At 39.8% G+C, this 12,673-nt stretch overlaps 1 protein-coding gene across 2 annotated transcripts in view; it reads right to left on the bottom strand.

Moving 5' to 3' along the window:
* The window catches only part of SAMD12 (sterile alpha motif domain containing 12), a 177,004-nt gene that overhangs the window by 127,650 nt on the left and 36,681 nt on the right, over positions 1-12,673 (bottom strand). For both annotated transcript variants that reach the window (XR_010439244.1, XM_064706578.1), the window contains exon 3: positions 4,295-4,424. Coding sequence is in view for 1 of the 2 variants with exons in the window: in XM_064706578.1 (XP_064562648.1) it covers positions 4,295-4,424 (130 nt within the window). In the remaining variant the exon portion in view is untranslated. The remainder of the gene's footprint in view (positions 1-4,294; positions 4,425-12,673) is intronic.

Below are 12,673 nucleotides of genomic sequence, written 5' to 3'. Positions count from 1 at the left end.
CGCCCTTCCTTCCTTCCTTCCGCCACTTCCTTCTCCACTTCCTTCCGCCACTTCCTTCCTTCCGCCACTTCCTTCCTCCACTTCCTTCCGCCACTTCCTTCCTTCCTTCCGCCACTTCCTTCCTTCCGCCACTTCCTTCCTTCTGCCACTTCCTTCCGCCACTTCCTTCCTTCCTTCCGCCACTTCCTTCCTTCTGCCACTTCCTTCCTTCCTTCCTGCCTTCCTTCCCTCCCTCCCTAAATCACACATCCATAAACCATTACTTAGACATCTGCTTTCTTACTTTGTCAATGGATCATTTGTCCCCAAATAGTTTTTCCTTAGTCATTCTATGCCCAATCTTGTTCCTGTTAATGCTGAGACATTGGAAAAATCCTCATTTGCTTCAGTGGTACAGGACAAGACCATCAAAGAACTCATCTCTCTAGAATTCACCAGTCAGCTAAAAGTCCTGCTGCACAGCAAATTCAAAGTCAGAAATGCACACAGAGCAAGGTCCATTTCTCAGTTTTATCTCTAGGAATATACCAGTATAACAACTGGCAGGTCAGTGCAACTTTTTATGTCTCCTCATACTGGTGTAATTGCCAACACCCATTGCAGAGCTTCTAGTGACATGCCCCTACCATGGCATTGCCTTCTTTGTTATACAGGACGCCATCATTTTTTTCCTTCCCTTTTCTTATTTATCCCACCACTGCTGATTCCTGCCAGGTGCCCTTAGGTCTTGCTCAGTATTACTGCTTCAAATTCTATCTGCTCTGTCTTTGGGTTCAGCACCTTAAAATACTTCTCACCTGTTGCTGAGTAAGTCAAGCACATGCTCCACTCCCTGAATCCAAGGGCTTAATGTATTAAAAAGTCTCACCATTTCTTATTAGACTATTTCATATTTAATTCACCCTAACTGGCTGCAAAATGCATTTCCCTGACTGGTTCTGAGGTGCTCAATTAGTACTCAGTAAGCAAATCATAGGACCATAGAGGAATTCAGATTGCAAGGGACCCCAGCAGATTTCTAGTCCAACCTCCAGCTTAAAACAAGGTCAGCTATGAGATCAAATCAGGTTTCTCAAAGTTTTACCTAGCTGGGGCTTGAAACCTTCCCAGAACAGAAACTGAGCCACCCATTCCAAAGCTTAAAAGTCCTAAAGGGGGAAGAAAGCTTCTCCTTATTTTCAGCCTCATGTCTCTCATCCATCACTGCAAAGGGTTGGGTTCCATCTTTTTGACAAATCCTCCTGTATAGTGGGAGCTGCTGCTAGTGCCCCCATCCCATGCTGGCAAGCTGCCTCTCCCCTAGACTGAACCAGCCCAGCTCCTTCAATCCACTGGGCACACAGCAAGGGCTCCAGCCCTGGGCATCTTTGCAGCCCTCACCCTGACTTGCACTGGAGATCTAAGAACTGTAGTCTAAGAAGTACAGAGGAAAGGGAATAATGATTACTCTTGATCAGGTTACTATGTTCCTGTTGATAGTGACAGCATTCTTTGCTGCAAGGGACAACACTGGCTCTTTTTGTCTTCCTGACTATCAAGGTCCTCTTCACTAGAGCCATTTCCCAGCCAGTCAGCTCCAGTTTCAGCGGGGTGCAAGAGCCTCAGCCTTCCCAGGAGCACAACTTTGCAATTGTCTTGTTGAATTTCATAAGGGTCCTATTGATGCATTCCTGCCAGTGTCTAGTCCCCATGCCTAGATCCCTATGGATTGTCCCTGCTTGAACCTACAGACTGGTACCCACCATTTGCTGTCATCTGCAAATCTGATGAGAGTACTCTCTGCCCACTCCATGACGTCCTCAACATCACTGTTAATATGAAGATCTTTTTTCTTATTAGTTAAGTTTCCAGATGAAGAATTTTTTCTTATACATCTGCAGCCCTTTGTCAGAAGTAGTAAAAAGGTATAAATCTCCACAAAGAAAAGGACAGTTTTGGTTTCATCTTTGTCCACAACGCAATAAACTTCAATCAGCAAGAGTCTCAAGTACAAGCCACACTTCTCAATATCTACATTAATGACTGTTAGATATGCTTGCTCAAGATTATTTTCTTGCCTTATGATCGTGCCTTAGATTTTATCTTCAAATAAAGTTTAAATATCATTTTTGTGTCACTTTCTTCAAGAACTTTTCCATCATATTTTTCCATATCAAAACAGGCTGTAAAGTCACATTAATTCCTGAGATTTTCATCAATCACATCAATTTTCCACAGCCATATCTGGGAACAGTTACACTACCTTGGCTTAATCTTCACATTAGTTTCTACGGTCTTTCTATGCTCTACTTTTTCTAAGCCACAAATCCTCTGTTCTTTCCCTTTATTAGATTTCAAATAATCAGAGTCATGGGGACCAACAGCACTGGAAATATTCTCCTGAGTTAATGATTCCACTCACAATATTATCACAATATACTTTTATAAAATCTGTGCAGATATTGATTGTGTTTCTTCTTTGGTAGTTGCTGAATTGAAGTTCTTTCCTGCAGATTTATTTTCTAACACTCATACCAATATTTTCCCTTGTACCTCTTTTGTGTAAAGTAAGAAAGATTGATCTCAATTCCTCTTTTTCATAGAGGTCTATAAAGTTCAAAGTTTTGCACATCTGCAATGAAATTCCACAGTTTTCATCAGTGTTTATGCTGAAATGAAAATGTCTTCCTTTCAATTTTATTTCACAGTGCCTTTATTCTAGAAAGAGAATATCGTAAAGCAATACTAGAAAATATTTTAAAATAGCTTCATTTTCTTCTGGTAGTGCTCTGGATGCAGTCAGCTCTGTACACATGGGTGGAGACACAAACTACAGTCCCACAGACTGCATTCAACAGATGGTGCCTGAGAGGAAATGGGCACAATGGTTATGTACTAAACCTTAACACTTAGCAAACCAATACAAGCCACCTCTTACATTTGTGTACATGTACTCATGCCTACATAGTAAACAAATATGGGCAGTTTGTCATATTTGCAATCATTCACACATTATCAGAAAGAAAATAGCAACAGGAATGAAGGCAAAATTTGAAACAAGTACATGTGTATGTGATCAGACAGTGACTGAAACACATATCAATTAAGAACACATTGTTAAGACTAAGATTTGTATGTGAAACTCAAATTCCTGCTTAACATTAAATGGCAGAATGCCAATTTCCAGTTTTGTATACCACCACTGCAGAGAACAAATCACTGTTCCATATTAAACTTACAATTAATTACAGATTAATTGTCATTTGGTATATGAGCAAAAATGCCATTTAACTCCCAAGTAGTATTTGCTAAACTCATGCCAATTCAAAGTGAACAGCCAAAAGACAACTACAGCAAACTGAGTAGGAGTTAACAAGTCAAGCAGATCAACAGGATCAATATCAATTTCTAAAGTAAATAAGAACACAATACAATTTTGCATTCAATACATTCTTTTAAGAAAAAAGACGCGGTTTTGAAGGTTTAGAGGTCCTATGTGTGTTTGTTGAGTAACCATGATAGAATAAAGACATATTTTTTAGACTAGGCAAGGAAAGTATGTGCAGCTGAGAAGCAGCACCCTATACAGCAAAGGAAAGACTGTACAGAAGAGTGGCTGGCTGTATTCAAGGCACATTTTGGACAGAAATCAGGGGTTTTGGCTGGAAATAATAGTTCAGATTGATTTTAGATTGATCCTAGGAAAATACTGACTTTAAGAACCATAAAATACTGGAATAGAGAGATGCAAAAATCTGCTTCATTGCAAGATTTCCAGAACAAAGCTAGACAAACATCCGTCAGAAATGAACTTGCTGTACTGATCCTGCTTCAGGCTAAGGGAGGGGCTCAGTTGGGATCACTTCCTACCCTACATATTAAGACCACAAAGATTTTTTTTTTTTTAAAGATTTGGCAGAGGCACAAAAAAAGAATATGTATTCAAGGTCAAACACCTCAATGAAAGAGAAAATTTACATAAATTACGTTTGCCTCATAGGATCTTTCTTTATGGTTGGGTTTTGGTTTTTCTTATTTGGAATGAACAGAGTGAGGCCTTTACTTACATATAGTCTGATTTCTTTCCTTGTTATATTGACCCTGAATTATCTGAAACTGTCTTTTAAAGAAATGAGGATATCACTTACCATATCCTATGAAAGCTGGAATACTCTCTCTGCTCTAAACCTTGCAACTCTCTAGTCACACATTCAACAAAAACCCCTCAGTGCACAGTCACAATCTATTAACAGCAAAGTAAAACAATTCACCACATTTTAAGTCAGTAAAATATTGCTGATAATGCATACTTTACCAGTTATGTCATGCTGTTTGAATGACTCACTGTAGATTTGATACTGATTAGGGCAATGTTTCTTCAACCACTTGCAGACATCCTGCTGGGTCCATAACGCCACAGGCTTAGTCAGCTTCACAGTCCCAGACTAGGAACAGAGAATGAAGAACAGAAATGATGTTTAGTCTGCACACAAATTTCGGAAATATTAATCTGTCACCTCCATATATGATATTAAAATACTAAATGCAAAACAGGAGCTGCTCTGACAGATGTCCAGTAATAACCAGCCCATTCCACAAAACCCTGCTGTTCAAATACATCACACAGGAATCACACTCAGTGGAAGGTTCTTTAACATTACTTTTGATTGCTTTCATGTTCCTTGCATCCAAGAACCATACTGCACTTCAATAAATAGTGTTAAGAGTGAACCAATGACTACAGCCAAAAGATAACAGATGCACAATTTGAATAGTTCAAACTCACTGGAGAGTTATACATTTGTGCCCCAGATTGGATACAATCACAGAAGACCAGGAGTACCCTCTGGCCAGGCGTGGTCCTCAACTACAATGACAGAAGATCTTGCAACAAAGGCCTTTAGTGCCAACAAGCCTGAAGACTGCTTTGTCTGGGAAGAGGAGACTACACACCAATGGACATGGATGGAGCTGGTGATATTGATTCATACTGAACATTTCAGCTGACAAAATTCCTAATTTTAATGATGTTCACAAGCAGCTATTTCTGTTTCCTTTATAACTTTAACTTTTCCACAATCACCATATATTACCAACAATAAATGTTTCACTGGACACTGCTGATGTAAGTGGGTGTGAACATCAATGTATACATTTACTTCATATTTTGTCAAGGAATGAGTCTAGGGAATAAAATCAAAGTGTCTGTTTCAATGCTATGCATGCAGAATGCTGTCCTCCAGCTCCCTGGTGGTGAAAACGGTTCAAGAGAAGTTTCTCTGCACAAATTTGAGGTGAAGGGGAATGTCATCTCAACCCATCTTCTCCATTAGGACTCATAGCAGACTCCCTCAACATCACCAGGCAGGGTTTATCCCAGCATTTGCTCAGATGCACTTTGTCAGACAGACTTTCACAAAGTTGCTTTCAAATTTTTCATTACTAGAAGCCCTAAAGACCAAAGCAATTTTAAGCTAGTGCTTTGCATGTCCTATTAAGTCCATAAAGTATGTCGTGCAAAGATAGTAAGTTAGGGCCAGGGATTATGGCAGACCTAAAAATCCAGCAGGGAAATGTGTCTTGAATTTCTCATGCCCAGTTGTCCCTATCTCCTTTTTACTGCCTGTGTAAAAGTTGAAGAAACAGTAGGAAAATCATGGTTGAATATATAACACAATGCACATCCCCTAGCTCAGCCTTTTTTGGTTTGAAGAAAAATAAACTCATCAGAAACATGAATCCTGTTTCAAACATGCTAATAGGCATCATCCATATTTAGAGGTATAATAATAATGCACAAAACCACCCCAAAGAATCAGTCTCATCTGCTGCTGCCACCCACCAAAATACAGAAGCTTGACTGACAGACTTAGTCTTCACAGAAAAAGAAATTTCCAGAGGTGCTGCTGAGGGTGCACAAAAACCAGGAGAGCACTTGCCCTAGCACTGCCCTTTCTGAGCAGCTCATCAGTCTTTACACACACAGGAGCACACACTGGTCTGGAGAAGGCACAGCCTCTGTAAGGAGAGCGGCTGCCCCACAACTCCAGCTCCTCATGCAACCCAAGAGATCAAAGGGCCCTCAAACTTCTCTGGTCTTCTCATCACCGCTATTTAAGTCAAAGAAGAAACTGAGTTTCAATGAAGAGTCCAATATTAAGCAGTCAGTTCGCTGATTTTTTGTTACACGCAGATATAAATGGGTGTCCTCCTCAAATTACATCAAAGAAATAAAAAAGCAAAAGTAGCCACGTGACACAAGCAGTCTCTCTGATTCCATAGAAATCCCTCAACTACAGGCTCAAGACTTCACTGTCTATCTTTATATGTGTTACTGCTTAAATTTTAAGGGGTTTTTTTTGCATTGGAATTTTTGAAGACTACAGGAAAGTCTGTCAGCCCTTGAAAAATAAATGGTTAATAGTTTTTCTGGTACATCACAAAAATACTTAAATGATAAATATTTGTATGCAAATATATACCGCTAGCTATAGACTTACAATCTACTTATTTCTAGCTGAAAGTACACAAGCAGTGCCAATGTTTGTTTAAATCAAGAGGCTGTTCTTTTCAGTTCAGCAACTATTGTCCTCTTAAAAGGTTTAAGCACCATCGTGTTAAATATCCAAACTACAAGTTATTAACAATTACAGTACAAATTTAACGCATCCCTCTGTGCCTACAGAACTGAAAGATGGTTTCAAATGTAGCTTTTATGCCATGCCAATACAGATCCCTGCACAGAAAGCATACATGCTGACTTCTTCAATGTTTGGAACTGTATTAGAAACATTTAAACTTATAACTACAGTCCAAAGAGGACATTTTTACATTGACAATAAAAAATGTTAGGTTTCATCTTCTAATTTCGAAGGACTTGATAAGTTAGAGGAATAAAGGGGGTCTAAAGCAATGGTGCTAAAGTATGTCTTCACTTTCATTTTTGGAACATCATACTCAAAATATTTTCTAACCAGATGCTCCAAATGAAAGGCTCCTAAAAATATGCCTTCCTCCCACAAAATTCATTTCTTAGTTTCTTCCCTGCTCTGAAGGCTAGATCTCATACAAAAAACCTCCCAGTAAACCAAAGAAAATTACCTGTACCCTAAACATACCTACTAAAAGACACCCCTGCCATTAACTACATATGAACTACCTAGACAGGTGAAAAACATAGTATGTTTTATTGTATTTCTGTTTCTTAGCTCAGTCAAAGAATAGGCCCAAATTGATTAAAATAAAATAATGTATTTAAAACATTACCTTTGATCTGGCATTCCTTTTAATTTTCCTGACATAAACTAATCCTAAAATCACCCTTTGCTGGCAACTCTGTAATAGTTTTAATCTTGCCAAATGCTATGCCAAGTCTTGTGCCAGATATAGATGTAATGAGAATAAAAGTCTACAGTATACTGGTCTTTTCTTGTATATTTGAAGGAAGACTTGTTTCTTCAGGATTTTGTGACAAACTTTTTCTTCTAGACTGCTCAACCCCAGCTTTTGTTACGTGTATCTCAAAATACAAAAATGACTGCCAAGAAGAAGAAAAAACATATTTACTACTTGACAAAATTTCATGCTCTCTTTGTTCCATGGTGCAGGGAAGATAGTACTCAACATCCCTAACTCAAGAATAAATAAATAAACAACTAAAACTTACAGCCTGTGCATTACTAGAGAGTGTATTTTAGTATTCAGAATAGCATCAGCTACCAAGCCCTGCTCTTCCTAAGCAATGATGGACAAGTTATCTCTTCAGCCTTCCAGGTGCAATTTACCAAGCCTGCCAGCTTTGAAGGTCAATTTATTCACCAGAATTTCTTTGTCTTTATTTATCATATTTTACTCCAGAAAGAAAGGGAGTCTGTATTTTTGAGTGATGAAGGATTCAATCTCATAATTTAAACTACACACTACATACTTTGAGACAAGCTATCTGAAAGTGCTTCTCCAACTCTAATAACATTTTGTGTATTTACAAACCTGCTCAGATTACAAAAGTCAGGGATTGTGGAGATGAGGGTGCCCAGTCAAACAGGGCTGCAGGTTTGCTGGAATAAGGCTGTCTCATACTGTTTGTAACATCTGGTTTGCCAACATACTGATCCTGACATGTAAGCATGGTCAATGCGTATTTACATTCAAATTTACCCAAAGTCAGACCCCACCATTTATGAAACAGATGGATAAAAAAGGCACTGCTGAAAGCATTATTGGAGCAGATTCTGCTCCAATATACATATTGAGAGACTCTGCTCCAGGATTTTCAGTTTAACTAGAAAAAGACAAAGCAGAATCAATTTTGTTACAGCCATGTTGGCCAAAGGACTGCCAGGGTTTAGACTCTGCCAGCAGGTAAATACCACACAGCTGCTCACTCACTTGCTCCCCCAGTGGGACGGGGAGAAGAACCAGATAAAAAAAGTTAAACTCATGGGCTGGTATAAGAAGAGTTTAATAGTGAAACAAAGTAAAACATAATTGTATTAATGTTTATAGTAGCAATGATAATAATGATGATGATACTAATGATAGTGATTAAAAGGGAAGAAAGAGAAAGAAAATAACTTCCCAGTAAAACAAGTGATGCCCAATACAGCTGCTCACCACTTGCTCAGCAGTACCCAGCCCATCCCCAAGGCTTGGCTCCTTCTGGCAGTCGTGGTTTAACCCCAGCCAGCAGCCAAGCCCCAGGCAGCTGCTCACTCCCTCTCCCACCTGTGGGGTCAGGGACAGAATCAGAAGGGTAAAAGCCAGAAAACTCATGGGTTAAGATAAAGACAATTTAATAGGGAAAACAAAAGCCACACACATGAGCAAAGGAAAACAAGGAATTAAGTCACTGCTTCCCAGGGGCAGGCAGGTGTTCAGCCATCTCCAGGAGAGCAGGGCCCCATCCCATGTAACAGTGACTTAGGAAGACAAACACCATCACTCCAAAAATCCTCCCTTGTCATTTCTTTCCCCCCACTTTATATCCATATGGTCTGGAATTTCCCTTACGCCAGTTTGGGTCACTGTGCTGGCTGTGTCACCTCCCAGCCTCCCAGACACCCCCAATTTCCTCACCACTGTGGCCCTATGAAAGCAGAAGAGGCCTTGGCTCTGTGCAAGCTCTGCTCAGCAATAACAAAAACATCTCTGTATTATCAACTTTGTGTTCAGCACAAATCCAAAACATAATCCCACAGCACCCACTGTGAAGAAAATGAACTCTACCCCAGATGAAACCAGCGTGCTGGCCAACATCCATCCAGGTTTTCATAGGAAAAATGATAAAAAATGAAAATCCAGGTTTTCATGCTAAGAATGGATATCCTATGGAACGTACCAGTTCGGGTCACCTGTCCTGGCCATGCTCTTTCCCAGCTTCTGCTACAGCTTCTCATAGGCAAAGAATGAAACACTGAAGAGTCCTTGACTCAGGGCAAGCACAGCTTAGCAAGAACCAGAACATCCAGGTGTTACCAACATTATTCTCTTACTGAATCCAAAACACAGCACTGCACCAGGGACTAAGAAGAAAATCAAGTCCATTCCAGGTGAAAATATGCCAGAACACAAGCAAGGCAAGGCTACAAGGAGAAGCACCACAAGTTATTAGACCAGCAGTGTGGGTTCTTCCCGCTGTGCTTCAGACACAACTGCTCAGTGCTGAACCATTATGTCAGCCCAGTTAGGCAGTTTAAGGGAAAAGGGGACTCACTTGTGAGGGGCAATATGAGACAAGCAAAGAAGCAGTAAGGTCATTGTGACCTAGCAGGGACAGAGAGAGCAGTATGGGCGGCTGTCACAAGAATAACAGAGAGTCAGCTGGGGCAGGAAACATTAAAATGGGTCAGAAAACCATTGACATGTCTGTGCTCAGAGGAAGAGACTGGAAGAAAAGAAATGGGATTGTTTCATACATCAAGTAGAGAAGGAAATATTTCTTAAACCAAAACATAATGCCTCCTGCAAGCAAACTACAAATGGTCAATGATATATTTAAAAATTATAAAATAAAATTTTATGTTTATCTGACACAGATACATAAAGTAGGGAACTTTACTACACAGCTCCAGGAGTGATCTAAGTTATGTAATCTTTCAGGCTGCTCCAGAAGCAAGGCTAACAGCATCATCTTCATCATTTTATGACAAGAAGCAGCAGGAACAGCAATGCCAAGTAAGACCTTCAAAAACATGATTTTCTTTTAAAACATACTTGAGTTATATTTCTAAAGCTGAGAAAATATCATATATTCAAAATTACTTCTCCAACATTAAACTGCTTATACAGAATTCAGAATCAATGGCTAACATAAATGTGGCTTTACATCCAGGGGAAAAAATGAACCACACTTGTGAATGTGTTATCTTAAAATATTGAAAAATCTGGAAAGGGTACAGTTTGGTTTAGAAATACATTTTCTCAGATAGTCAGATAGTTTATACTTACAGATTTTTTTTCCAGCAAAGACAGAAGAAAATTACAGTAATAAGAAATGCCATAAAACCACTGAAATCTCCCTTGTATTGGGTTTCCACCTATGTTGTTGAGAATTTTAATACTAAGAAGACATGAAAACAACAAACCAAAGGAAATGTGTTTTTTACAAAACAAACTAACTAGGAAAAACAGCTTGTCTTTTATAGGAATGAATGTTAAAAAGATTGCTGATAAAAAAACTGAATGTTTAAAACTTGAATTGGATCAGAAATTCAGACACTGAATAGATGGTGACAGTCTTCTGGTACTGGAGGGGAGAGAAGAAAGTTAGAGAAGGAGATGAGGACACTGGGCCAGGAGCAGCTCAGGGCTCTGAGCTGTGAACAGGACCAGCACAGCCCTCTCCAGAAAGGACCAGGTAGGGGAAAGACTGGAGACTGGCAGGGAAGTCATGGAAGGTAGGAGAAAAGTGTAAAAAGTGTAAAAATCTACTGTAAAGTAGATTTTCTGTTCCTATCCTTCCTCTTCCTGAAGGAAAAGGACAGAAAAAAATGCCACTGCTACAGGGCTCCCTCCAACATGAGCAGCACTGGTTCACTGCCTCCTTTCTTCCTGAGTCTCCATGTTTTCACACCACCACGGCCCAGCTCACTCAGCAGCTGCTTTTTGTTGCCTCCAGAGGACTATAAAGGGCTGTCCCTGCAAAGACAATGCCCTGGGGTGTTTAAAGCCAGCTCTGCACAAGCAGAAACCCAGATCCATGCAGCACCACCTCTTGTTCAAAGACTGAACAAAGAGGGAGGCTTTCCCTGCTTTCAAGCAGCAGCAGGACTGACCCAATCCAGCACCCTCTGTACCAGTGCCACAAACAGGTGTACTACAAACAGACTGCAAGGGAGGGACGTGGGAGGGGAGGGGAAACAAATAATGAAACGAGACTCATCTGAAAAGTGAGAAGTTGGTAAGAGGGAGTTAAGTCCCTCTGAAGGCTGTTGCATGTATAACCACCAATAGGAAAGGCTAAAGGTATCCAAATAATATCACTGAGCTTTATCCTGATCAGGATAAAGACAGAACCAAAACAACAGGCAAAGATAAATAAGGTGACACATTTCCCGTGAGAGCTCTCACTTTCCGTGAAATATCCCACTCTGAAAGCAAGAATCATGACTGGCAGGTGCAGGTGTTGATATGAATGGCAGTGGCGCTATCAGCAAACTGTGAAGAACTAAAATGTCAGAAAGAAAAAGGAGAGGACAGAGCGCTCCTCAGCACTGTCAAAAGCCTAACATCATTCTAATTGCTATCAAAAATCCTGAAAGCCACAACTGGGACAGACAGGCCAACAATAAAATCACAAGTGGGAGCATGAGCACCATCAATTTTAGGTTTTGACCTCCAAATCCCAATCAAAGCATATAATGTTTTAAAATTCACTTCAAGTAAAAAAACTTTATTTTTAATCTTGTCAAATTTAAGAGCCTTTCACTCACCACAGTGGATTCCTTCCAGTCCAAAAATTAAATATTTGCTTTTGGATATTTGCTGAGAAAATGAAAAAGGAAGAGAGGAAGAGTTGCTCTGTTGAGGTGAGCGTTGAGGTGAGGTTTGTAAAACCTTCTTGTTTTACAAACAGAAAATTACTCTGTATCCTGCATAGATCTGGAGAAGAGACAATTTCTGCTTACACAGCAGGTGCCCAACTAACCAGCCTTGTACAGCTATGAAGAAAAAAGGTTCCTCCTTGACCTTCTCTAGCCTGTTTACTAAAACTCTTCAGCCAAAGAAGAAACAGAATGAATCTCAGTTAATAGTGTTGGATTAATAGTAATTTACAACAAGTAATTAACTCTGCTACTAGCACATGTTTTTTACTGCACTTGACCTTCCACCTCAGCAAAAATAAAAATTTGAGGCATTCATCCTCCACATGGCACACACAACTTGCAGGTTAGCTCATTTTTTATCCTGCCTCAAGGACTAAGAACTACACACACTGTGAAGAAGAATCATGGCATAAGTTTTCATCACAGAATATTCTCTTCAGACGTGGATTAGCCACAGAAGAGTGCCCCATCTTGATGGAGCTGTAAGTTCAAATCCATTCAGGTACATACAGGAAAGCGAACAGGAATATGTAATAAATAAGATGGTGATGAAATGTAGCTCCCCAACAGATTCTCCTGAACTCTGAAATACTTTCACAGCAACTGGAATTCCAATTCTGAGGAAGTTCAGTATTTGTAAAAAATATTTT

Source organism: Zonotrichia leucophrys, chromosome 2, assembly GCF_028769735.1.
Source record: "Zonotrichia leucophrys gambelii isolate GWCS_2022_RI chromosome 2, RI_Zleu_2.0, whole genome shotgun sequence".
Lineage (NCBI taxonomy): Eukaryota > Metazoa > Chordata > Aves > Passeriformes > Passerellidae > Zonotrichia > Zonotrichia leucophrys.
The sequence above is the reverse complement of the archived record's forward strand: the minus strand, read 5'-3'. Positions and strand labels throughout refer to the sequence as shown.